This window comes from Alosa pseudoharengus, unplaced genomic scaffold (assembly GCF_046254945.1).
Source record: "Alosa pseudoharengus isolate Yale_2024_CS ecotype anadromous, Long Island Sound unplaced genomic scaffold, YU_APseudo_1.1 YU_APseudo_1.1_scf_21, whole genome shotgun sequence".
Lineage (NCBI taxonomy): Eukaryota > Metazoa > Chordata > Actinopteri > Clupeiformes > Clupeidae > Alosa > Alosa pseudoharengus.
Window position 1 is genome coordinate 28,251,012 of NW_027468674.1, and position 26,406 is coordinate 28,277,417.

Sequence of the window (26,406 nt, forward strand, 5' to 3'; positions counted from 1 at the left end):
CCTCTGATTTTCGAAGGGGCCTCACGGCCAATGCAAGGGGCTACGGCGGCCATGGCCGTCGTGGCCGTCGTGAAATTCCTACCCTGCTTAAGACTTTGCACTTCGCCCTATCAAACAAATTAGGGCCCGATGAGTTTCATCTACTGTTAGCAGACCAATTACAAACGTCAATAACTACTTTAGCCATATAAACCTTGTCTTCTCTCTTACAGTGGAGGGAACCCATTTGCTACCGTTAAACTACGACCCACAGTCACCAATGACAGATCAGCGCCCATCGTCTAGGCCCACCCACCAGCAAGCGCACAGTGTGTCCCCCGGCCTGCTTAGCCCCGGCTGGTCAGGGACACCGCATCCCAACGTCCCCTCTCTCACCTCCAGCTGATCGCCTGAACACAACAGCATCGCCCTGTACTAACTCTGTTGCATTCCGGTTATACTCATGTGCTTTTCAGAAAGGCGCGTAGGGGGAACTTCTGGGGGAGAGGGGTGGGGTGGGAGGGGGGTCGGCATTGGCTGCAAAACAGGAGGACTCAGATAAGGCAGAGGGGCCACCTGACACTACCATGACCACTTGGCCTCCGGAATAGAGTTTGTGGTAGAAGTGCATGGTTGGAACCATCCCACAAGATTATTTCAACTGTGTTTTGTGCCGTCGCCATGTCCATTGAGGGATAGGGCTATTTATATATATATACATATATATATATTTTAGATATAATTTAATAATCCTATAAATCTCTATTTTGAAGCAGAATTAGTGTGAATATTGTAAGTGTCCCGACGACAGCTTTCCTTTTTAAAAACAGTGCATTTTTATTTGAAGTACTGCTGTTGTGTTTTTAAATGATACGGTGAGCCCCTGCCTCTGAATGCATATGATGACTTTTTATTTGCCATTGAATGCTGAATGAATGTTTTCTGTCTGGAATGTGGATTGTATTTTTGCCAGTAGTTATTATTTTGGCACTGTAGTGTTGGTGTGTATTTGCTCCCCTAAACCTCCCCTTTTGTGTGGTTGGACACTTAGCTGCTTCCTCACATAAAATGCCTGTACCTGTCTTCGCTCTATATGTTGGTAGTGATCCCTTATCAGCTCTGGTCAGAGACACATAAATTACACTGATATTTAATTGTTGGAACATGGCAATACATGCTTGTTATGAAGTGATCCTCCTGTAGTGCCCTTGAGTACAACTGACCTGGCTCTGTCCTCATCCATTCTTGAAAGCTGATGTGCATTCTCAGTGACTTACTGTTAAATCCCACCCCTTCATCGTGACTACAGGTGCATATGCCTGAAAGTTGTTGACACATTTGTTTTAGAAAATGTCTGGGAAATGGCTTTCTTTACCACATTGTTGTTCTTTGCCATATGTTTGCTCGCCTGTTGCAATATTCACTTTTTATGTTTTAAGTAACATCACACACATAGAGAACTTTTTATATTTTCTCCGTTCATTTTAAGTATCCTTTTGACCATTATGCACACCCTGAGACAGAATGAGACCTTGTTTTTCAACAAAGATCATATTTTGAATGTACAAGGAGACTTTGTTTAAAATAAAGCTATATACTCATGGTTCAGTTGTTGTGTTCTTCCATCATTACAAGCTATAGGCCACTATGTGTTTTATCAAGTTCTATTTAATGGCCTGGCTAGCTGAAGTTTGTGAAAATGTATTTATTTGCAGACCAGTTATGACAAAAAGACTAAAATTCTGTGGAACAGAGTAAATGGGGCCTGGGCGCTGAAACGAAGTAACCTAGGCTACCTATTGAATTATACCTTGGTGGTAGGCTAAATCAATTTGTGTCCGTTTCACACGTGCAATGTACATAATCGGGATGATTTACAGCAGTGCGTCTCAGAAATAAATGTTTTGGACCACATGAAAATGTTCAATTTATAAGATGGTCTTTGGCGCCCTCACCTGGGTGAAGAAGGCAAAGTTGACAACACACCACAACTTCAGTTTATACACACTACTTCCTGTTTCGGATCAGGTGTTTAGATGATGGGTTGATAGCAGCGCGAGTAGGATAACAGCAATCGGAAAATGCATTTGTCAGGTTCAGTGATTTATCTCCCACGCTTCAACTGAACGTTTCGTGGCCTATGACAGGGAGGAGTGAAAGGTACGTACCATTTTTTTCTACGCAGTAGCCATCTGCTAGCCATCGGCGGCGGCGGCGGCTTAGCTACGTCAATCTGATGTTTACCTCCCTGTGTGTCCTAGCTTGCTAGCCAGCTTGTTCATTTATTATTTCATAATAACCATCGGCGCATCATTCCAATGTTCAGATTTGAGGACGGGGTTGTGTGTGTGTGTTTTGTGATTTCTGTAATTCTCCATTCTATTTTCACCAATGACAGCTCTTCTGTAACGTTAATCATTGAGCAATAGCCGCCTTGTTATTTTGCCATGGGGAGCCTGGAAATATGTTTAGATTACTGTCTTGCAACCATATCATAGATAAGTTAATACTGTATTAACAAGGTAGGCAAATGTATTTGGCCTTGAGTTTACTCATGGCTAATGTTAGTATCGTATAGCTCCCTTTAGTGCACCACTAGCCTATCCCTACAGCAGCGTAACAAGTTAATCGTTTGGACTCCAGCAGGAAGTCTCTGTTCCTTTTGATTTGTAGCGCAAAGACCGATTCCTCACACCAAGTAGTCATGTGCGAATGCTGTAACCTATAAAGTGGGCCTACTTGTCTGCTGCCTTGTCTCAGCTTCCTCAACGCTCTCTAATAGCCTACATCAGTTTTGAAATATTTTTAGATTAGTGAATCTGAGGTTACCAGATGGTGGCGCGTGATAGCCTACCATGCCAGGTTAGCCATTATGCCTACTTTCAACCGGCATCTGTCTGTTAGGGTATCTCAGGTGCGAAAGAGAATCATAGTGGGTTTGAGAACCCACTATGACGACGTCTGTGTCCCTATTGCAGGCTTTCACAATGCCTAGCTCCCTCCTGTGGGCGGTGGACGTGTACGGTCGCGTGTACAGCCTGTCCACAGCGGGTCAGCAGTGGGAACAGTGCCGCGACGCGCACCTGGAGTTTAAGCGCGTGACAGCCGTGAGTCAGTGCTGCTGGGGTATCGCCTGCGACCACAACATCTACCTGAACGTCCACGCCAGCGACCTGCCCATCCGCTACCAGGAAGAGACCTACGAGAACCAGGTGTGCTTAGCGCCACACCTGCACAGGCACTTCTCATTCATCCACCCACACAGACTGTCTAGCCTATTCATGGAGAGCAGATGTTTTGGGGTTCTGGCCATTGATAAGATAGCCCACATAAGATAGCACACTTCATGTCAACTTCCCACAAAAAAAAAATCAAAACCCAAATATAAACCTCTTTTACTTTTCCTAGACTGCCAAACACAAATAATTTGTTGGCTTTTGGATATGGCATCAGATAACGTTGAGCTTGTTGTGATATGCAGCGGTGGAACCCTGTGGATGGATTCTCCGATCGTCTGTTGCCAAGCGACCGCTGGCAGTGGAGTGATATCACTGGGCTCCAGCACCAGCCTCTGGATAGTTTCCAGCTGCCCTCGGAAAGCTGGGAATGGGAAGCTGACTGGTACGCGGACGAGAACATTGGTGGAGAGCCCACAGACAAAGGGGTAAGTTACGCACAGGGAAGAATCTTATCCTTAAAAGACTTGTCTGGTCATTTCATTACTGCCTTCCTGGGTTTGGGTGTCATTCTTAAAAATGACATAAAAGACTTAAAAGACATCCACATCACACTTACTGCATATGTCAGTGCAAAAGGTTTTTAAGTAGTGACTGGGCACATGATATAAAGGAAGTGATTGCGTCATATGCTATCATATGATATGTTTCACCAAACTGTGACACATGAATAGCCACATGCTCTTCTGTATGTTTGTGCTTGTTTGTTTACAGGGTTGGACGTACGCCATAGATTTTCCAGCCACCTACACCAAAGACAAGAAGTGGAACTCGTGTGTTCGTCGCCGGCGATGGCTTCGCTACAGGAGATACAAAGCCAGGGACACCTGGGCCAAGGTGCGTGCCAAGACACAAAAGCATGCTTGTCTGGGTTAATGAAAAGCTACGCGTGATGGTTTTTCACTCACAGCGAAACTCTTATTTCATTGTCTGTAGCTCCATGCATGCGTTCAGTCCCAGGTAAGACAAAGTTCACAAGCCCCATTGTGTAGAGTTGAGTCCACCTGTTGCTGGTCCTCCTTTAGTCCTGATTGTTTCCCTTTCCCTCCCTGTGGTAGGTGGAGGTGCTCTCAAATCTCTGGACCATACACAAGTTTAATCTTAATTTGCGGATGTGTGTGTGTGTGTGTGTGTGTGTGTGTGTGTGTGTGTGTGTGCGCTGTTTTCCTCCTAGATTCCGTCCGAGCAGGCTGGCCCCCTACCTGATCCGTTTAATGACATCAGCTGCGGGGGCTGGGAGGTCAATGAGGAGCCAGCCGGCCGTCTCTCTCTCTGGGCCGTGTCTCTGCAGGGCAAGGTCTGCTGTCTACCGCACCGCACCGCACCGCACCGCACCACACCACACCGCAACGCACCACACTGCACCGCAACGCACCACACCGCACCACTCCACATCACACCGCAACGCACCGCACCACTCCACATCACACACACAAACCTAAACAAGCCATACCCAAACCTCCAAACAACGCACACACAAGGTCCACCCAGAGCAGGCTGTCGATAGATCCAGAGCTATATTAAGAGTTGTCTAGTAGAACCACTATATAGCTCTTTAAAGAAGTACTGAATGCATCACTTTATATTGTTTATCTGATTTATTGATGTACATGTATAGTAACACTTGAGTGTATTGAAGGTGTCACTTATTTAATTGGATTTAATTAGGTATTCATTGCATTTAATCTGACTTAATATGAAGTGATCCTGGGAAGGGAACTGGCAAACACCATTCTGTCCTCATGCACTCCACAGGTATGGTTTCGGGATGGAATCCGGCACGACAATCCGGAAGGTTCCGTGTGGGAGGAGGTGATCCTTCCAGGAGAGGTGGTTCAGATCAGCTGTGGACCGGCAGACCTGGTGTGGGCTGTGCTGTGGGAGGGACAGCTGCTGGTCAGAGAAGGCATCGGCCGCGACTGCCCCAAAGGTTCGTCGTCGCTCAGCCCTCTACGTCCTTGGCCAGTCTGGCTGTCTCCATAAATCACGTCACATCTAATCTCATCTCGTCTGGTTTTGCCTCTGCACTCTCCTGCCTCCTATTTCTCCATAGCCCTCTCTGAATATCAATCAGCTCGTCTTGTCCATCTGATGGTACATCAACTAACACAGTGTACACCGGTCAACTCCGCTCATTTATCATGTGTGATTTTGATTTCTGTTGTGAAGTGGACACACTGCATCTATCATAAAGTCTCCCTATTCACTAATCTCTTCCAAATCTCTTGATTGCCTGATTGCCTGCTGTCTGTTGTGTGTGTTGTGTTTGTTGTGTGTTTGTTGTGTGTGTTGTGTGTGTGTGTTGTGTTCAGGGAGCTCTTGACACACTGCATCTATCATAAAGTCTCCCTATTCACTTATCTCTTCCAAATCTCTTGATTGCCTGATAGATTGGATTTGATTTTATTGATTGATTATGCTTTGTAACATTTTCCGTCAATATTGATTTCAGCTTTATACTCTGTCTGTTGTGTGAGTTGTGTCTGTTGTGTGTGTTGTGTGTGTGTTGTGTGTTTTGTGTTCAGGGACCTCTTGGGTGGTGGTGGACTCCCCCAGCCCTGAGGTTGGAGCCATTCATGTAGCCGTGGGTGTGAACGTGGTGTGGGCCATCACAAAGGATCACAAAGTAAGACCTACTAAAAACACTAAATAAACATCATCTCATCTCTCCATTATGTCACTTTTGCATATGGCCTATTTGTCTCGAAAATGTTTAAAACTAGTGCTGTCAAAATTTGCATTTTAATCACCTTGACTTGAACGCGAATTAATCATAGGCAACCACAATTGAGCCTCATTCACTTTCAGAGGCTTTACTAAGTTCAGTTTTAACATTTTATTTTTGGTATCAAAATAAACTAGATGACAACATACTCATTGGTATCATTGGTATTAAAAACTGGCATGCAAAAAGGAATTCTCTGTCTTCCATGTTAATGCTGTTTGTTTCTCTCTCTCTGTGTGTTCTTTTTCATATTCTTTTTACATGAACTGTTATGGACCTTGTTATAGTGCATAAGCTGTGCCTTCCAAGCTAACAGTGAAGGACCTTAACAGTTTTATTGGCAATCTTTTGGCTTGTTCAGTGTAGGATCTGTGTTCAAAGTAGTTAAAGAGATAAATATGAAACAATTGTTTTTGAATTCTTTGTTGATTTTACATTAGTTTCATGATATTACATGTCAATATCCAATATTAATAGCTTCATTACAAAGAAATTAATTGTGATTAATCACAGCAAAGTTGTGCGCTTAACTAGTACATTTTTTTAATCATTTGACAGCCCTGTATGAAGAATCTTTCAAAGCTGATCTTAAAAGTTTCTGTTACAGACTCTATTTATATTTTCTGGATCTAAATTTGCACTTCAGAAAAATGGTAAATTACTGAAATTTGGCGAAGTGTTAAGTTTAACATGTCCAGCTCAATTGGCTATATGTTGTAATGGAAGAAACAGTTATACAATATAAATTCATAACTGATCTATAAATAAAGCCCTAGTTAAAGAATCTGAAATCCTGCCTCCTGACTTCATGCAGATTTGGTTTTGTTTGACTCAGTCGCCAGAGTTTTGCACAGTGAATCAGAATCTCTGACGGGGTATTTTGAGTGGTGTTGACGGGATTATGATGAACTGTGTGTTTTGTGTGGCAGGTGTGGTTCAGGAGGGGCGTAAACTCCCATAATCCCTGTGGCTCAGGCTGGATTGGCATGGTGGGGGAGATGGTGATGATTAACGTGGGCCTCAATGACCAGGTCAGATGTCAGCAATGCATAACACACCAAAATGTAGAGCAAGAAACTAGGACCTCAATACATTATTGAATGCTTGATCTGAGGCGAAGTTATGCTTAATGGGGCGATTTCTCCCATGTGCGTAAGGGTGCGATTGTAAAAAAAAACACGTAACTTAGCGCTTTTCACCTTGTGCAAATTCTCCCCTTCGCTTAAATCTGTCATTTACGTGAGATGGAGGGAGTTACATGTTTTGGGAGGAGTAACCCTAAAATCTGGGCGTTTTTTATGTATACAACTCTTGCGCGTATTCTGCCACTGACTTAAGGGTGGGTCACATTGTATGCGGCATGCACTGTGCTCGCTTCTAGGTTGCTCTTGTGCTCTTGTCCCAAAGATTTTTGTTGTGCTTGCCGCCGGGCTTAGCGCAAAAGACTTATGATTTACAGTGCGCCGCGGTCGGAGGTCAACATGGTTCAACTTTGACCGCGGCACAGCCAAGAGCGGTTAAGTGGCTTTGCTCAGCGCAGCGGCAGGTCAGTTCTTGCGCGTGCAAGCCATTGACAATAATACGTTTTATAGCGCAGCGTTGCCGCTTGTGCGTACAATATTAATTTTATGCTCGATTTACGCACGAATGGGAGAATTCGACCAAATGTGTATTGTGGCCTGCACAAAATGTGTTTTATTTTGTAATATTTCGTCAGAAAAAAAAAAGTTTTATGCTGGGTTGAGGTACCATGTGGAATTTTCCCCATATTTCTTACTAAACCTTACTGCTTCCAGAAGTCAACCTGTAGAAACTGGAGGATGAACTACCCAAAAAGTGCCTAACCTATGGGCGAGTTTAGCGGCAGATGAGTAGTTGAAGTTGCGTATACATTCTGGGAAGAGGTTGTATTTGAAATTCAGCTGTCGAGCCCACATAGGGACAGCTGCTATCCTGTTACTGAGTGCAGGAGATCAGAGATGCAAGCACTGCAGGAGCTCCTCGTCACACACACACACACACACACACACACGCTTATAGACACACTCTCTTTCATACACACGCACACACACACACACACACACGCGCTTATAGACACACTCTCTTTCATACACACGCACACACACACACACACACACGCGCTTATAGACACACTCTCTTTCATACACACGCACACACACACACACACACACACACACAGACACCTACATACATACATACACTCTCTTTCTCTCTCTCTCTGTCTCTCTCTTTCTCTCAACCTCCTATGTATTTATTCATCCACTCTATGAATTTTATTGATCTATCTATTTATCTATCTATTTATGTGTCTATCTATCTATCTCTCTCTTCATCTCTTTCCCATGTCTCTCTCTCTCTCTCTCTCTCTCTCTGCCGAGCTGTCTTGCTCTCGTGTAATATGATAGCCCTGCAAGCAGACAGACATTGGACATGATCACACCCCGTCAGCAGTGCAGTGGCGGCATACGCTGCCAATGTAAAGCCCTGCTCCATACATACACACACACACACACACACACACACACACACACACACACACACACAGGCATGCACGCACGCACGCACACACTCACACGCACACACACATGCACACGCACTCACTCATATATACATGCCTAAGGTGGACTCCAGCAGCTGAAGCTGATGTAATTGTAGATGTGTGGACAGAAAATAGACATACAGTATGTAAAATAATAAGCTCAACTGATTGCATCACAGTTTGAATCTGGGTGCTCTTAGTGAAAACGGCTTTACTTTTGAGTTGAACTCCATAACTTGATTTTGTCCTTTTGCAAGTTTGAGGTTGTTTTAATGGTTTTATAGCTTGGTTATTTGTGGGCTTATTTGTGTGTGTCTGTGTGTCTGTGTGTGTGTGTGGGTCAGGTGTGGGGCATCAGTTGTGAGGACCGGGCGGTGTACTTCCGGCAGGGTGTGACGAGCAGCGAGCTAAGTGGAAAGACATGGAAGGCGGTGTCCGTCCCGCGCGATACTGACCGCTCCCACTCCAGCGCCAGCACTGGCAGCATGCACAGGTGAGCTCAAGGGCCGGCCGCAGCAGCCCAGCTCAGGGCAACCTCAGTACCAACTCCCCAAGCCACTGAATTCAATCTGCAGAAGTTCCAATCTGACTAATATTCCTAACTGACCACCTTGGTCACTCAGCATGATCTCACTGCCTCGTCTGACCACTCCGTCTTTCCCTAGCTGAGTTGCTCCTAGTTCTGTCACGTCAGCTTCTGTCCAGCAATAGCTTATTTCTCAAAATCAATTCTAAACAAAACTCACTGTTTTGTATATTGCATGCTAGAGGTGAAGATGGAAATATCTATACATATACTGTACATACATACATAAAGTAATATACATTATTATTATTTTTTTTTTAATATTCAATAATTTAAGTAATCCACCGAAAAACATTCAATCTTTACTGAGTTACAGTCTCTTATTTACATCATATTGACTGATTTATGTGTGATGTAACTGGAGAACATATGGGTAGCAATGTCCATATATAAAGGATCACCATGGCAACCATCTTTACAGGAAAACATATATACTAGATAAGGTTGCCTGCTCCAAAATAAGCACACGCATTTGAACTGTGGTGGAATATGAAAGAGACAGAGCTGTCCACAGGGGGGTGCTATACATTTTTTTTGAGACAGACATCAGACATCAAATACAGTCCAACAATATGCGTTTGTGTTGTAGCGCCGGCTGTTTCTTTGGGGGAGAGGTGCGGCTTCAATCCCAGGGGTCAGTCCTAAGCGACATGGACTCGGACACGGAGCGAGCCCCAGCGGGAGGGATCCTCTCGGACCCAGGAGCGCCCGCTGCCGCTGCCGCCGCCACTGCTGCTGCCTCTCCCGCCATTTTGGCCACCAGCGACGTGGACGTGGACGTCCCCAAACCCCGCATTCCCAAAGTGACCAGCGACAGCTTCATCTCGGAGCTGGTGTCGGACCGCGAGGGACAGCTGGGTCGGCGTGACGGGCCACCCACTGGCCCGTCCATCCCGGAGGAAGAGGTGGCACTGTCCTCCATGGAGGCAGGGGACGCAGGGGACGCCGAGGTCAAGTCACCCCCCGCCCTGGTGCTCTCCCCCAGCCAGGCGAGTGGCCTGCAGGGCCCCCAGTGGAGCAACGTAGACCTGGAGGAGGCCCAGACGCACCTGGCCGTGGGGCCGCCGCCGGAGGCAGCTGACACCTGCAGCCTGTCGTCCGTGGCCACCTACCACCTGGGCCTGGAGGAGCTGTACGGGCCGGACGAGCACCCGCTCTGGGCCTGGGTCAGCGGGGGAGGCTGCGACGTGGACTCGCACTCCCAGCTCAACTGGTTCAACTCCACAGGTTAGCCCCACATGTGGAGGAGGGGTGGGGGAGGGGGTGGGGGTGTTGGTTAGAGGATCCAGACGGCAGTTTTGTGTCTGTTATTTGCTGTCAGTTGATGTGTTTCAAATTTTCACATTCCACATTTACCACAAGGCCTCTCAGACGGTTATATTTGTTATTGAAAAAGAATTCAGCTCTATTTATAAGGGTTTGTAATCTTTCTAGCTCTGTCAGAGTTTGAGAAGTAGAACGTGTATAGCGGTTAGCTTCTTTTATCACCCATCCTTCTGAATGGAGGCATATTTTGTGATAACTCAGATGAAGTTAAACGTGAAGCCCTTATGACCATGCCACATGGAGCGCGGTGGAGCATGTAAGCGCCTGACCATTGGTCAGTCGGGATTTCATTCCCAAACATGCCGTTGTGAGTCTGCGTCGCTGTCCATGGTTGAAAGCGCCTGCTAAATATCGGTCAACTTCCGCATCTTTTGTGTCCCCCTCAGCTATGAACTCGTCTGTCCAGTCCATGTCCTTGTCCATCACGCCTGCGCAGTCTGCTGCGTGGCGCAAACAGATCTTTGAGCAGCTCAGCGAGAGGTCCAAGCGAGAGATGGAGAACTTCAGGCACTATGAGCAGGCCATCGAACAGGTACTGTGTCCAGCTGAAACTACTACCCTTTGTGAGTGGATGTCTTAATTGCCGAAATGTCATGTGATTTTTTTTCTCTAATTCATTTCCTCTCTTCCTCTTGTCCACTCTCCCTCTCCGTGGTTTGTTGTGTTGATAGAGCGCCAGTGCTCCTTCAGAGGAGGCTGGACAAGCACTGGGCTGCAGACGAGGAGTAAGAACGGAGCTCAGTGTAGTGCAGTGACCGCAGCTCTCCACACGCGTTTCACCCAATCTCCATCTGCACATTTTTATCTCTCTCTGTATAGTGGAATAGACCAGGCAGGGTATACGGATTGGAACAAATATAACATTACAAGAATCCCATTAAAAGCACAGCGGACAAAATACCTTGAATGTGGAACGTTCTTTAAGTTAATAATGGCATCTGCTATATCATATTCATTACAATCCACAGTAGGCCACACATCCAGAGATGAGGTGAAACATTGTGGAGTATATCTTGGAGTTTGATTCATGTACTGTAGTAGCCTAGGTGACCGTAGACATTCACAGGAAACTGTTATGCTGTAATTAGTTTAGATTCTTGCTGTATTCAATCATGCTTGACCACAGAAACAGATGGTTCTCATGCTTCATAATAGTAGTAGCTATTAGTAGCCAGGCTTGTGCAAAATTCCAGAATTGAATTGAAACTGGCTCTTAAATTCCAATTAAATTCTTGAATTTCACTTGCATTTCAATTGAGGTAGCAAACAGGAAGCAGAATTGCAATTCGAATTGTGTACAACCCTGTTAGTAGCAGTAGCTAACTGTGAAAGACAGCTGGGGCCTGTAATACGAAGCGGGGTTACTGGCTTATCTGGGTAACTTCGAGAGTAACTTGATCACGTGTGGCGTAACTTCCCGATTAACCCGTACTACGAAAGGTGGATAGGTTTTAACCGAGGTATGCTGCCATGGCAATTTACGCTGCATCTCAAACCTGATCCGAGCAGGTTATGTTCTTGGTTAACCCGAGGTTTCCGTTAACCACACCCTTTATAAGTACCACCCCTCCACTAACAGTTTCTCCTGAGACATGTCGGCGTACCTGGATGATCCATACGACATTGGAGCGCAAATCGTGAGGGACTCTCTTCGCAGGGCGAGGGGTTTTAGAGACCGCCAGAAAATATATATAGCCTACCCAGACGATATTCTCTATGAAGATATAGATTGTCAGCCGAGGGAATTCGTTATCTTTGTCAGATGATCTAGGAAGACGTCTCATAGCAATGCCCGTACGTGGACATTCATGTGGTGATGCTGAACATCTGACCAAGAATACTGTATGTCCGAAAATAAATCGGACATAGGCCTACAGTATGCTGAACATCTGAGCAAGAATAAATCGGACATAGCCTACAGTAGGCCTAGGCCTAATAAATTAAAATCACCATTTTAACAAACGTATTGAATTGAATGTCATATTACTGTACCCTGCACATAAAGGCTACACATTTCCACACCAGAATCCGACCGAATGCCTCCCTCAACCCCCTCCATAATCGGCCTTCCACTATTATTTGCGATGGCCAACTCCTCTGCTACTGTAAAACACTCTGGTGCCTTAGTAGTGTTCAAAGACACCTTTTTCTTGTTAGCTGTAAAACAGAGGCCAAGTGAAGGCTATAACCTATAAGCATACTAGGCCTGTATGTTTTCATAATTAAGAAATATTAATGCAAGCTATGACTATATAAACCACTATTCTGAATAATGTGTTTGTGTTTCATTTTCACCTGCCATGTGCGTTTGGCAATGGTGTTGCATCTGAAATGTTCACAGGATTAGGCATACACTAAATCAGTCAATGGGGCTACTTAAACATTCAATTATCCTTATTACTGTAATCTATATGCCCACTTCTAAATTGTGTTGCATCTGTAGGCATTTCTATGAACTCAAAATAGGCAATTTAATTATTTCAACTCATAAAATACATTCCGCAAGCTATTAATCCTCCGTATTTGAAAAACATGTGGAAATAAAACTTTACTTTTAGGCATTTAGGCTACCCGATCTGCAATACATTGCCAACAGCCTTGCCTTGCTTTGTTCACTGCCGACGTATTTGATTTTTGTCGTAGAGTGGGTTTTAATTCCTCATAACTTGTCATAATAATTTTGCATTCCTCATCCGTAAAATAAGGTGAACGCGTCATCACTGAAAGTGGTGATTTGCGCTGCAACCCGCCCCTTTTATGTGAACGCGCACAAACTCCAATGAGGTTAACCCCGGCTAAACAAATCAACTTCATAATCAGCGTCGTAGTACCGATTAACACCACTTAAGATAACCAGGTTTTGTCAACCCCGGTTTAACAAAGTAACCCTGGGTTACATCTGGGTAGGTTAAGCTCCCTTCGTAGTACAGGCCCCTGTTCACCCATGGGACTTCCTTCCTTGTTTTCTTTTTTCTCTCTCTCTGTCTTTCTTAATTCCTCTCTCTCTTTCCCTCTCTCTTTCTCTCTCCCTCTCTACTTCTCTCTCTCACTCCCCATCTCTCTCCCTGTCTCTCTCATCCTGTCTCACTTCCTCACTCACTCTCTCCTCCTCACTCCCTCTCTCCTTTCCTCCCTCCCTCCCTCAGTCGGTGTGGGTGAAGAAGGGTTCCATGCAGTGGTGGAGAGACTGGAAGCCTAACAAGTGGACAGACGTGCGTTTCGCTCTGGAACAGTTCTCTGGTGTCGAGGGCAACAAAGATGGCATCCTCTTCATATACTACACCTTCAACGACGAGAAGAAGGTGACCACCACAGATATATATACAATGCGGTATCTACCTATGGTGACCACACCTAACTACACCTGGCCAAACTCATCTACCTTAAATTTAATTGGAATAAAATGAATTGGGAATTAAAATGAGCAATTAAATCATATACTGGATATAAATATTGCTCTTTTAAAAAAGCACTGACCAAGAGTGGCAACTTGAATTTCGTTGTGTTGATACTCTGTATTTTATGCAATGACAAATAAAGCTTCTATCTATCTATCTATCTTCTATCTAAATAATGTATATATAAATGCAAATATGTATACCATGCCACGACTTCAATAAGGATAAACTGAACAAAGTGGTGACACTATAATGTGAAGTATACTGTATATGGAGAACATAAAATGTACATTTGATGCATAGAGAAGAACAGCATTTTTGAAAGTGGTCACCTACACTTTAATAGGGCCCCACACTCTAAAACTGACATGATCTACATGCTGTTCTCTCCTCAGTATCTCCATGCGTTTGTCAATGAGGTGACCATTCTGGTGCCTGTCCTCAATGACTCCAAGCACACCTTTGCCATCTACACAGCGGAGAGGACCAAGCAGAGGTGGCCCATCCGCCTGGCAGCACCCACGGAGCTGGAGATGCATGACTGGGTACTGAGTGGCCACCTCACCTGCAGCACACTGGACACTAGCGCACTGGGGCAGAACAGGGACCTGCGTTTCAGTTCAGAAATAGTGTAGTATGATAGTACATACTCTATATGAAATAGTGCTGTATGATAATACATACTCTATATGAAATAGTGCTGTATGATAGTACATTACTCTATATGAAATAGTGTTGTATGATAGTACCTTACTCTATCATTACTCTATATGAAATAGTGTTGTATGATAGTACCTTACTCTATCATTACTCTATATGAAATAGTGTTGTATGATAGTACATACTCTATATGAAATAGTGTAGTATTATTACATTACTCTATATGAAATAGTGTAGTATTATTACATTACTCTATATGAAATTATAGTGTAGTATTATTACATTACTCTATATGAAATAGTGTTGTATGATAGTACATACTCTATATGAAATAGTGTAGTATTATTACATTACTCTATATGAAATAGTGTAGTATTATTACATTACTCTATATGAAATAGTTTAGTATTATTACATTACTCTATATGAAATTATAGTGTAGTATTATTACATTACTCTATATGAAATTATAGTGTAGTATTATTACATTACTCTACTCTATACTCTATTCATATATATATATGAAATAGTGCTGTATGATAGTATATTACTCTATATGAAATAGTGCTGTATGATAGTACATACTCTATATAAAATAGTGTAGTATGATAGTACATACTCTATATGAAGTAGTGTTGTATGATAGTACCTTACTCTATATGAAATAGTGCTGTATGATAGCACATTACATTACTGAAATAGTGTTACAAACTTTATGTTTTAAGTTTAATATGTGTTACATGTGTGCCTGTTATGTGTGAGCTAAATATATTGAATTATAATATATTGGTATAATTCATTTTGTTTGAGATGTGTCATATGTTTGTCTATGGCAGCTGGCCCTCCTCAGTGTGTCCTGTTGCGACTCCCGAGGGATCCACGGTCCACCCTCCAAGCAGGCCATCTGGTCAATCACCTGCAAGGGGGACATCTTCGTCAGTGAACCCACACCAGAACTCGAGGCCTCTCCCTATCCTATGCCCTGTGATCAGATGTAAGTCTTTCAACATTTTATAAAACATAACATTGAATAAAGGTGTGTACGTTCTTTATGGGGTGGTTACTTCCATGATTTATTGGTGATTGATAATATATGATAAATATGTTGAATTATTAATAAAAAGTGATTTTGGTGAGCAAGAAGTGGTGTTAGTTTCATGTCTGAGGGTTCTTGCATTATTTGTGTAGTAGATGCCTAATGTCTTCCCTTTCTGGAAGGTTCTGGTGTCAGTGAATTTATTATTTTAACCAGACATCTTTTCTCGGGGTGGTTTATTTCCATATACGCATTAATGATTAGTAAAAATGATAAGTGGTGGTAAGTGAATAGTTGTAAGTGAAAAAGTGCTGTTTTCTTTCATAATTGAGGGTTCTTGCATTATTTTTGTCGTGGATAATTCATCTTCACAAGTGTCTTTGGGTCTCCTGCAGGTTCTGGCGTCAGGTGGGGGGTCATCTGCGCATGATCGAGGGCAACAGTCTGGGTGTAGTCTGGGGCATCGGCTATGACCACACCGCCTGGGTCTACACTGGCGGCTACGGAGGGGGATTCTTCCAGGGTAACATCCTCTCTCTCTCTCTCTTTCAATCTCTCTCTCTCTCTCTCATACTCTCACTCTCTCTCTCTCTCACTCTCACTCTCATTCTCTCTCTCTCTCTCACACTATCACTCTCTCTCTCTCTCTCTCTCACACTCTCTCTCTCTCTCTCTCACACTCTCACTCTCTCTCTCTCTCTCTCTCTCACACTCTCATTCTCTCTCTCTCTCTCTCCCACTCTCTCTCTCTCACTCTCTCATTCTCTCTCTCTCTCTCTCAGCTTGTTTCTCTCACTGCTGTGCTGTCGGTGCTTGTCACTGTGGAGGTGATGTGCCAAAACAGCTGCATTTGTATTGAATGTTCCCCCTCAGGGCTCGCCAGCAGCACAGACAACATCCACACACAGACAGATGTCAAGAGCGTCTACATCTATGAGAACCAGCGATGGAACCCAGTCACCGGATACACTAACAAGTAGAGTGGCATCTCTGTTCACACTCTGCTGTTCAGCACTGTGGAGCCATACTAGTCAACCATACTAGTGTAAATGTCATTTAGAATTCATTGGCAAGATGTACATTCTTACCTGATTTCATGACTTGATAGATGCTTCATACTATTCGTATTTCTTATTAACAATGAAAGGATGCATGCATGTAAGTATGCCAGTGTAAATGTTTTTTTTAATGTTTTTGAATACAGTACACCGCTTCAGATATCAATTACAATACTGATTCAATATTGAGTTGGTGTGGTATGTTGTTTTCTGAAGGCAGCTGTAATGTTTGCTGTGTCCTCCAGGGGTCTCCCTACTGACCGGTACATGTGGAGTGACGCGTCAGGCCTACACGAGTGCACCAAGGCCAACACCAAGCCCCCCTCCCCCCACTGGACCTGGGTGAGTGGCCCTCTTCACCCACTTCAGACTGACATACTGTACACACACACACACACACACACACACACACACACACTAGAACTGGATTTATTTATCGTTATACAACCAGGGTTCCTACGCAGTATGGAAAACCTGGAAAAGCATGGAATTTTATTTTAGTAATTTCCAGGTCTGGATAAGTATGGAAAAAAAAAACAAGGGTATGGAGAAATATTTGTGTTTCAGACTATTGCATTTGCAGTACTAATCACTCAGGTATTAATGAACCATTCCTACTGTTGTGTAGTGTAACTATCAGTCCCCATCATCAAGATACAACTATGATACAACTAAAAATGACCCAGCTAAATGGACGAATATTAAGTGTCATTTTTTAATTCACTTCAGTTGTCCATACCTTTGTTTTCACCGAGTTATCCAAAACCAGAAGTTGCCTCAATGTCGAGAATATGGTCAGAAAAATCTACCGAGAAGTTTGGAAATTTGAGTATGGAAAAAGTATGGAATTTTGAAATGGAAAATGTGTAGGAACCCTGTACAACTACATTTGTAGAGCTGATCTCATTCGTCTCATCCGGTCAGTCAGAATGTTGGTTTTACCGTTAGAGTCACATCTTAGTTTGTTCTTAAAAAACTCTTTTTAAACGTTTTTAAGGAATGTATCTCACAAATGTGAAGTATAGACAGCGAGAGTTCAAACAGCGACATTCTGTCTCAGTATAAAACAGGTTTCTTTGGTAATACTTATGTTGATGAATTACTTTTTCGCAGGTGAGTGAGTGGGCTATTGACTACGGTGTCTCAGGAGGGACAGACAAAGAGGGCTGGCAGTATGCGGCGGATTTCCCAGCGTATGTACTGCTCCATATGACTAATATTATGTGTAGATGTACTGTATGCAGTGGCTGAAAATAGGACTGTGTGGTGTTTGTGTTCATGTTGGTGTTTGGTCAGAGTGAACTGGTTATTCTTTAGCTAAATGAAAACACTGTGTAATTGCCTTGTGAACACGGAGTGAGTGGATGTTTGCTTATCCAGGTCATACCATGGGCACAAAACCTTGAAGGACTTTGTGCGTCGGAGGCGCTGGGCCAGGTAGTTCTCTTTCTGTATCCCTCTTTCTCTCTCTGTCTCTCTCTTCTCTCTCTCTCTCTCTCTCTCTCTCTCTCTCTCTCTCTCTCTCTCTCTCTCTCTCTCGCTCACTCACTCACACACATATACAGTACACATCTCTCTCTCACACTTGTTCACTTACACATCCCTCTCTCTCTGAATCTCTCACTCATTCAGGCACAGAGTAAAGGCTTTCTGTCTCTCATGGTAGAACACAAACACACATGCACACGATGCAAACTGATATGTTATGACTGCTGTGTTTCAACACACATTCGCTGGAATCCTCCCAGTGACGCTGTATGGACAAAGCATATGCAAACACACACTCATACCCACACACACACACACACACACAAACATTCTACTCTACAAACTCTGTTTACCTAGTTTAACTAACCCTGCTCTCCAAACAGGAAGTGTAAACTGACAACCACTGGGCCCTGGCTGGAAGTCCCGCCCATCCCCCTGAGTGACATCACCATCCTCCCATGTGGCCCCCAGAGCTCTCTGGAGCAGGTGCCCCTGTGGGCCATCAGCAACAAGGGGGACGTGCTGTGTCGCCTGGGGGTCACCCCCCAAACCCCAGCTGTAAGTCTCACTGGTCACCTCCTGCTTCTGGTGAAGTCTGCATCAATATCCATGTCTGAGAAAGAAGTATGTTTTATCCCTTCAAATGAAAAGTGCAGTCAGCGATCGTACCAGATTTCAAGCCCATCACATTTAGCACATTCCTACCCCTACCTACCTCTCGGGCGTGTTTTGTTTGGTCCTTGATTAAAATATAATGTACGTTGTTTTGGACAAAAGCTAAAAAAATTGAAATATAAACATAAACAAACGTGAAATCATGCAGAATCGCACCCTTTGCACCATTACTGCGTCTCCCAGGCTACAGATTGAATAAATAGCCATGTTGGGGAAAGTAGCATGTATCAGCCCTTGACATGAATGATTGTTAATGGCCTGTTATTTGGCCAGTTCTGTGGTGTGAATCTTGTACCAAAGTTACTGCAGGAGTTTGTGATGTTGTGACTAACTGTTGTCACTGTAAGTAAGAGAGGTGTCTCTCTTACCATGTCTCTGGTCTTTATCTCTCTTCCTCTCATTCGTTTTTTTTCTTTTTTCTTTTTTTCGCTCTCTCGCTCTCCTCTTTCTGTCTCTCTTTATCTCTTCCCACCCTCCTCTTTCACGCCTCTCCGTGATCACTATCGATGGTGTGAACGAGACAGAGTGGTGACTCAGTGACTCATTATTGTGCAAGGGGTTGGTTGTGTAACTCTGGTGTCTTTTGTGGCCTCTCTGGCACCCCACAGGGCACATCCTGGCTGCACGTGGGCACGGACCAACCCTTCAAGTCCATCTCCATCGGGGCCGTCCACCAGGTGTGGGCCATCGCCCGTGACGGCTCCACCTTCTACCGGGGATCCGTGTCCGCACAGAACCTCGCCGGTCAGAACCCGACCATTCTACACTTTCACAGACAATGCTTCAGAGGTTTTTGAGAGGCTTTCTGGTTTCAAACAAGGCAACATGTGAAACAATAAGCTAGTGAAATATGAACATTGAAGTGTGACAAAAGATCTTAGCCCCTGTTCTTTATGTAATGGAAGACCAATATCATATCCAGCCAGTACTATTGGGGTAACTGTGGCGTAAGTGGCTTCAGCGTCCGTACCATATTTAAGCAAGAAGCCCCGAGGGCCTCAAGGGGCTTATTGCTTTTATAAAACGGCTACCACATATAGGACATTAAAAATTGATACAAGATAAACAAATAATCATGAAATTTAAAAGCTATATTTCATCTACAAATGTACATTCTTCTGCGGAGTCCCCATAGAATAGTTCCACCGCTAGTAGATTCTTATTGGAATTGTTGCGCAGCAACTTTGAATTTTAACCGTTATGCATTCTAAGTGCATTAATATAGAACGAAATGTGGTTTCAGCTGTGCTATATCGGGAAAATATACAATGGCATCTAACGTACAATGGCATTTAACCAATCATAATAAAGGACCGGAACTATCCATTTTATAATCGGGTCCAGGTGTCCACGGGGACCGCGGTCATTTCCTGATCCCATCCCCATCTCTCTCTCCCACTCACTTCCTGTCACTTTTCACTGTCCTGTCTGAATGAAGGCAAAACGTATACTTTAAAAAAATAGTGCCTTTGTGTGCAGAAATAGACTAAAATTCCACCGGGTGTTACTGGAATGAATGTGTAAGATTAGAGGTACACTGGTGCAGAAAGGTGACCTGTTGACCTGTCTGACCTCAGGTGACTGCTGGTACCACATCCCTCCGCCGGCCAAGCAGAAACTCAAGCAAGTGTCTGTTGGCAGGACGTCAGTTTACACTGTTGATGAGAATGGTATGCTTCCTCGCTCTACTTTTTTATAACACTTTTCAAATTCCTATATACAGCACTGCTCTTATTCTGTAAGCTATGGCTGATATGAGATGTTTTTGTAACACTCTCTCTCATCTCCACTCAGGGAATCTCTGGTACAGACACGGCTTGACCCCCAGCTACCCTCAAGGCTCCACATGGGAGCACATTTCCAACAACGTGCGCAAAGTCTCCGTGGGACCACTGGACCAGGTCAGTCTTTTTACAGGGAAATAAGCTGAATCACCTGTTAGAACAGGTTTTTTCAGACCCACTGGTTTAGTGGAATAGAGTGAAAAAGAATTTGCCAAGGAGAATGTTAGCAATAAAGTCTATTCTTCAGGCAGTAACTCTTCAGTCCTTTGTATGCATGTTTACAGATTGATATTTAATGTAAAATATTGGTTTATAGTTATTACTTGCAGAAGAATTCAGGTCAATGGCTCGTAACATGGAGCACGTTTGCTGTGTTTTGCAGGTGTGGATCATCGCAGATAAAGTGCAGGGCAGCCACAGTCTGAGTTGTGGGACGGTGTGCCGGCGGCTGGGTGTGCAGCCCATGGAGCCCAAAGGCCAGTCGTGGGACTACGGCATCGGGGTGAGAACCAGCAGCCAACTTGCAAAATGTCCACTGATAACCTCCCAGTAGCCGTCTTTATTGGGTACTACTGGTGGGGTACTACTGGTGGGGTACTACTGGTGGGGTACTACTGGTTGGGTATTACTGGTGGGGTATTACTGGTTGGGTATTACTGGTTAGGTTTTACTGGTGGGGTATTACTGGTGGGGTATTACTGGTTGGGTTATACTGGTGGGGTATTACTGGTGAGGTATTACTGTTTGGGTATTATTGGTTGGGTTTTACTGGTGGGGTATTACTGGTTGGGTTATACTGGTGGGGTATTACTGGTTGGGTATTACTGTTTGGGTATTATTGGTTGGGTTTTACTTGTGGGCTATTACTGTTTGGGTATTACTGGTGGGGTATTACTGGTGGGGTATTACTGGTGGTCTCCTGTTACCTGTTCTAGATAATGATGAAGAGTGTTTAGATTTGACGCTACAGATCCTGGCGCAATAACAAGTCAAACCAGTAATCCAGTACATACACACACACACACAAACACACACAAACACACACACACACACACACACACACACACACACACACACACACACACACAAACACACACACAAGATAAACTGCTTTCAAAGGCTTGACTATGTACACTGGGCTAGCACAGTATACACACACACACACACACACACACACACAAACACACACAAACACACACACACACACACACACACACACACAAACACAAACACAAACACAAACACAAACACACACACACACACACAAACACACACACAAGATAAACTGCTTTCAAAGGCTTGACTATGTACACTGGGCTAGCACAGTATACACACACACACACACACACACACACACACACACACACACACACACACACACACACACACACACACACCGGGCTAGCACAGTATACACACACACACACACACACACACACACACAACATAAACTGCTTTCAAAGGCTTGACTATGTACACTGGGCTAGCACAGTATACACACACACACACACACACACACACACACACACACACACACACATTCCCTGAGTCAGCTCAGGGTGGGACGGTCTGTGTGACTCTCCCTCTCCCTCTGTCCTGCAGGGCGGTTGGGACCACATCACGGTGAGGGCCAACTGCATGGAGGCCCAGCGCATCAGCATGCCGGCCCCACACAACGGCCTGGCCCAGCAGACGCCCCCACGCAGCCCGCTGCCCACCCGCCACCAGGAGGACGACGGCGACGCCGTCGGCTGATAGGCATCCACACCCCACACTCAACACATGGTAGAGGGGAGACCCATCTCCACCCATCTCCACCCATCTCCATCCACTTCCACCCATCTCCACCTGCCAGCGCCCTTGTCAGTGTCACCCAAACATCACCCACTATGCGCGGTGGGTTTAAAGTTTTAAAAGGATCAAGCTGTGTTTGTCTCCAAGCTGAGCTGACCATTTGTCACTACCACAACAGCATTTTAAGTACAACTTAGTGATAGCTACAGTCAGTAATTTTAGACACACACACACACACACACACACACACATATACACTTGGACATACATACACAGGTAACATAAACGTATACACATATGGATATTTTCTCTTGTATGCTGGAGAAAAGTTGATTATATTCATAACATATTTATTTTCTCACTGGGACATCCACTCCTCAAGTCGTTTACTCACTGACTTGATGTGGTCAGGCGACTTCCATTCATTCCCTCTCTCCATTCAGATCAGTCACTTCCAAACCTGCCGTTCATCCAGACTGATCCTTTGATGGTTTACCCCTCAATTTTTTTTCTGATCTGTCTTTTATAAGTGGTTTGGTCTTAGTATTTATTTCACATGAATGTGATTTTGTGGGCATTTGTTTTTTGTTTATTATGGGATCATGCAATGCCAGACACACTGACAGTATGACTGGGTTGAAAAGAGAGATCTGACTAAGGCTTAGAGTGGACGAGTTTAGGGTCAACACCCCTCCAACCGCTCTGTGTGACTGAAGCATTGCACTGTTTATTTAGCTACCGTAGCTTTGCTGTTTTTGGCTATAAGAGCATTTTAGCTTTCAATCAGGTTATTTAGTATCATGTTATGGTGAAAAACTACTGCCGCAAAAGCTTTTCAAAGTACAGTTTAACAGAAGGTACAGTTATGTGATGTAGCACTTGACAATTGACAGTTTTTTTTGTTGTTGTTGAGGCTTGGAACTCATGTCTTCCCTTTAGTTTCCCTGTTACTGACACAGACCCTCTCTCTCTCTCTCTCTTTCTCTCTCTCTATCTCTCTCTCTCTGTATCCTTTGCAACATGACTTGCACTTGCTGTCAGCAGAATTTGAGATATTAATCTTCATGCTGCGGGTTGAAGACATTTTGAAAGGGTTCTTTATTCATTCATGGCAGTTAAAATTGTGGCACACTTCGGGGCGTGTGTGAAATCCAAATTTAATGGCCAGGCATTTTGGTCCTGATAGATATTAAAATGAAAGATGTTAAATATGTGTTGTTTAAATGTATCATGTGCAATGATAAACTTGTCAAGACACTGTAAACCTTTTCTCCACTCAGGAATAGTCTCACTTCCTCAAAAAGAAAACCAGTTGCTTATTGAAAGGCACCTATTTTCATTGATCAGGACCAGAAAAAATGGTAGCACAAATGCTTTTAAAGGGTTCTAAAAGGATAAATGTATTTTTTGCTATAAATGTTTTATTATTTGAGTGGGCATTGCGTTGCAAAACGGCCTATGTTCTTTTGAACATTGTATAAGGTCAGATGAAGCTTCTGTAAAATTGTGAAATGTGGAAAAAGTGAAGCGTTTTTTTTTAGCTGAACTGCATGATGGGAAGTCAGGGCATTATCTGAAGTGACTGCTGTAAATACTGAATCCTGGGCTTTTTTCTTCTGTGAATACGTACCTGTAAAGCCAAACAAACTGAGTGACTGAACTTCTGCAGAATTACTGAGTGAATGCAAAGCAGATAAGTTGGCCCTCTGGGTGATAAAGCTGAATCCTACTTTAAGTGCGAGCACACTACTCTTCTGTCAAAGTCAGTGGACAAGGCAGAGTCGAGCTGTGACCATTCATTCATCTCCCTTACACACGGGAGAAGTATTAGCAAAATGTTGTGTGAATCTGTACACATTCCAAGCTAAACCTGTAATGTTGTGCGCACCTCGGAGAGTAGAAGATGTGTCATAGTTCTCTTCATTTTAATCTTAATTTATTCCTTCTACAATAACAAAGTGGTTAACACTAGAGTACAGTGTACTTGTGGAATAAAAAAAAAAGCATGGTTTGTGTCTGTTCCATGGCAGTGTCCTCTCAATAAATGTGAGTATTCTCAATCTGTTGTGTTCTGTTGTGTCCTTTATGATCAGTTAACATTCAGGGTGAATCCTCCACAGTACATGATATATTGTCAATAATTATTGAGTCTGTCTATCCGGTTTCTACAGTGCATGTGTTTGCTAAAGTATAATATATTTTAGGGTGTGAGAGTGAAGTTTTAACAATACAGCACATCATGGACCAATCTTAGTGGTTACTTAGGACCTGTTTGGATCTTTGGGCCTGTCCTCCTGCATCGCTTGACTCAGGTCAGTTCACCAGGGAGCTGGCTGGGGTTTTTTTTAAAAGATTTTTTTGCCTCTTGTCAAGACTTAAAAAGTTCTTGATCAAAAAAGTCTAACGAGACTTTAGCTTGAGAGGGTTGGGGGTGGAGTGGTGCACTTCTTGGCCACCGCAGTTCAGCTAGTGACCAGACACTGTCCTTTTCATTTGTCCAGTCCATTTCTGAAGCATCCCAGTCTTCTCTGCCCACGGCAGCCCCACCTCCTCCTCCCCCTCCCCCTCAGCGCTGCTGCTAGCTGCCCTGGGTGAAGCTGTGGATCTGAGTCAGGTACTTAGAGAGGCTCTCCTCGTCGTCCTCCTCCAGATGCCTCTGACAGCACTCCAGGAGACGCGAGGCCTCGCTCATGCTGGCCTCGTCCGGGCCCTCGGTGCCGGAGCGGCAGCCGCCCGACATGCCCAAGATGATGGTGGTCAGGGCCTTGATGTAGTTCTTGGCCAGCGTGAGCGTCTCGATCTTGGAGAGCTTCTTGTCGGTGCGCACGTGGGGAATGGCCTCGCGCAGCGCCTGGAAGGCGTTGTTGAGCTTGTGCATGCGCTGGCGCTCCCGCTCGTTACTCTCCAGTCGCCGCACGTTGCGCTCCCTGGCGCCGCCGTGTGGCCGCCGGCGCCTGCTGACCCCTCGGCCACCGCCCAGGCCCTCGCTGTCGTTGGCCCTGCGCTGTTGCACCCGGCGGGCCCGCCAGGAGCCCCTCAGCTGAACAGACGCTTCGGAGCCCTCCTGCTCACTGGACCCGGGTTCTGTCTCCAGGTGGAGGTCCGGGTCAGACTCACTCCAGGCCTGCTGGCTGCTGCGCTTGACCCCCTTCCCTTTGGACTTCATCCTGCAGACCCACCCGCACCGGTAAGCTCAAGATTCTGAGAGAAGGGCCACACTAGAGAAAGGGCCAATCAAAGAAACAATTAAGACCTACGATTTCAAGTTCACATTTTCAAGTCAGCATTAACCATTTAAAGTTTCTCTGACAGTGGCTAAAACAAATCATTCTCCAATAAGATTCTTAAACAATCTAGGTGTTATAATCTACTTGAACCAGTTTAGTGTTTAGATGGAGAAGCAACTTTCATTGCAATTATGAAATGGACTACGTGGTAATATTATGGTTACAATTTTCCTGTCTGTATGGCATCTTACAAATTACAGTGTCTCTGCACCTGACGCGCTGGCTGGACACTGTTATCGCAGTTGATGGGGAGCAAGCGCTAGTACAGGGCTTCCTAATCTAACTACACACGGGGCATGATAACATGTTCAAGGTTAACCCCTACCAAAAACAGGTTAAGGCACTCGGTTTATAATAAGCAACTAAACTACTGTAAACCAAAATGTTTTGCCTAAATCTATTATAGCTATTGGACGGAGATGATTTTAGACAAAAACGTGAGCAGGTTTACGTTGTGACCAAAGATGATTTGAATGAAAGTAATAGGACCATAATATACACACATCAACAAAGATATTGTATAAAACCTGGAAATAGAAGAAAACGTTTAAAGAAAAAGAACATTGAAAATCACCTTACCTTATAAAATATGCGTGTTTACAGATCAGAGATGAGAAGAGATGAGAAGCCAAGGGAATGTGATGACTGTTTATAATTTTAAAAGTTTTATGTGCGCGGAGCACAAGACGAGACATTCCCAGAATGAAATGTTAACTGTTACACATGCGGCTACCTGTTGCTGCTTGATGTACACGTAGCATTTGCTTAGCCAATGAGATGGAGATTCAACTGAACTCACTTGTGCGTAAGAGAG

The 26,406-nt window shown here is 44.3% G+C and overlaps 3 protein-coding genes across 3 annotated transcripts in view; 2 read left to right on the forward strand and 1 right to left on the reverse strand.

Annotated features, from left to right (window-relative positions):
* baiap2l1a (BAR/IMD domain containing adaptor protein 2 like 1a) overlaps positions 1-1,582 on the forward strand; it is a 28,206-nt gene extending 26,624 nt beyond the window's left edge. The window contains exon 14 of the mRNA XM_076298449.1: positions 213-1,582. Coding sequence (XP_076154564.1) covers positions 213-285 — 73 coding nt within the window. The 3' untranslated portion in view covers positions 286-1,582. The remainder of the gene's footprint in view (positions 1-212) is intronic.
* A 426-nt stretch (positions 1,583-2,008) lies between these two features.
* Positions 2,009-24,365, forward strand: tecpr1a (tectonin beta-propeller repeat containing 1a). The gene is made up of 25 exons (XM_076298450.1): positions 2,009-2,139; positions 2,958-3,191; positions 3,461-3,643; positions 3,930-4,052; positions 4,390-4,512; positions 4,971-5,145; positions 5,741-5,841; positions 6,870-6,971; positions 8,845-8,993; positions 9,676-10,313; positions 10,799-10,944; positions 13,559-13,714; positions 14,206-14,355; positions 15,307-15,464; positions 15,902-16,029; positions 16,380-16,482; positions 16,810-16,906; positions 17,678-17,757; positions 17,945-18,001; positions 18,436-18,610; positions 19,336-19,471; positions 20,305-20,397; positions 20,522-20,628; positions 20,894-21,013; positions 22,114-24,365. Exons 2-25 carry the CDS (start codon positions 2,967-2,969, stop codon positions 22,264-22,266), a joined length of 3,678 nt encoding a protein of 1,225 aa, XP_076154565.1. The 5' UTR covers positions 2,009-2,139; positions 2,958-2,966; the 3' UTR covers positions 22,267-24,365.
* Positions 24,366-24,420: 55 nt separating this feature from the next.
* bhlha15 (basic helix-loop-helix family, member a15) lies at positions 24,421-26,260 on the reverse strand. Its single transcript, XM_076298451.1, has 2 exons — positions 26,172-26,260; positions 24,421-25,523 (listed from the first exon to the last, which is right to left on the reverse strand). The coding sequence occupies exon 2, from the start codon at positions 25,469-25,471 to the stop codon at positions 24,884-24,886; it is 588 nt and encodes a 195-aa protein (XP_076154566.1). The 5' UTR covers positions 25,472-25,523; positions 26,172-26,260; the 3' UTR covers positions 24,421-24,883.
* Positions 26,261-26,406: the final 146 nt, after the last annotated feature.

What these genes read in the sequence shown, in the direction of transcription:
- bhlha15 (XM_076298451.1), bottom strand. Translation starts at nt 25,471, where the DNA reads ATGAAGTCCAAAGGGAAGGGGGTCAAGCGCAGCAGCCAGCAGGCCTGG.
- tecpr1a (XM_076298450.1), top strand. Translation starts at nt 2,967, where the DNA reads ATGCCTAGCTCCCTCCTGTGGGCGGTGGACGTGTACGGTCGCGTGTAC. An exon ending in AGCACTGGCAGCATGCACAG is followed by an intron (nt 8,994 to 9,675) that starts GTGAGCTCAAGG and finishes TTTGTGTTGTAG; the next exon opens with CGCCGGCTGTTTCTTTGGGG. An exon ending in CGTGGGACTACGGCATCGGG is followed by an intron (nt 21,014 to 22,113) that starts GTGAGAACCAGC and finishes TCTGTCCTGCAG; the next exon opens with GGCGGTTGGGACCACATCAC.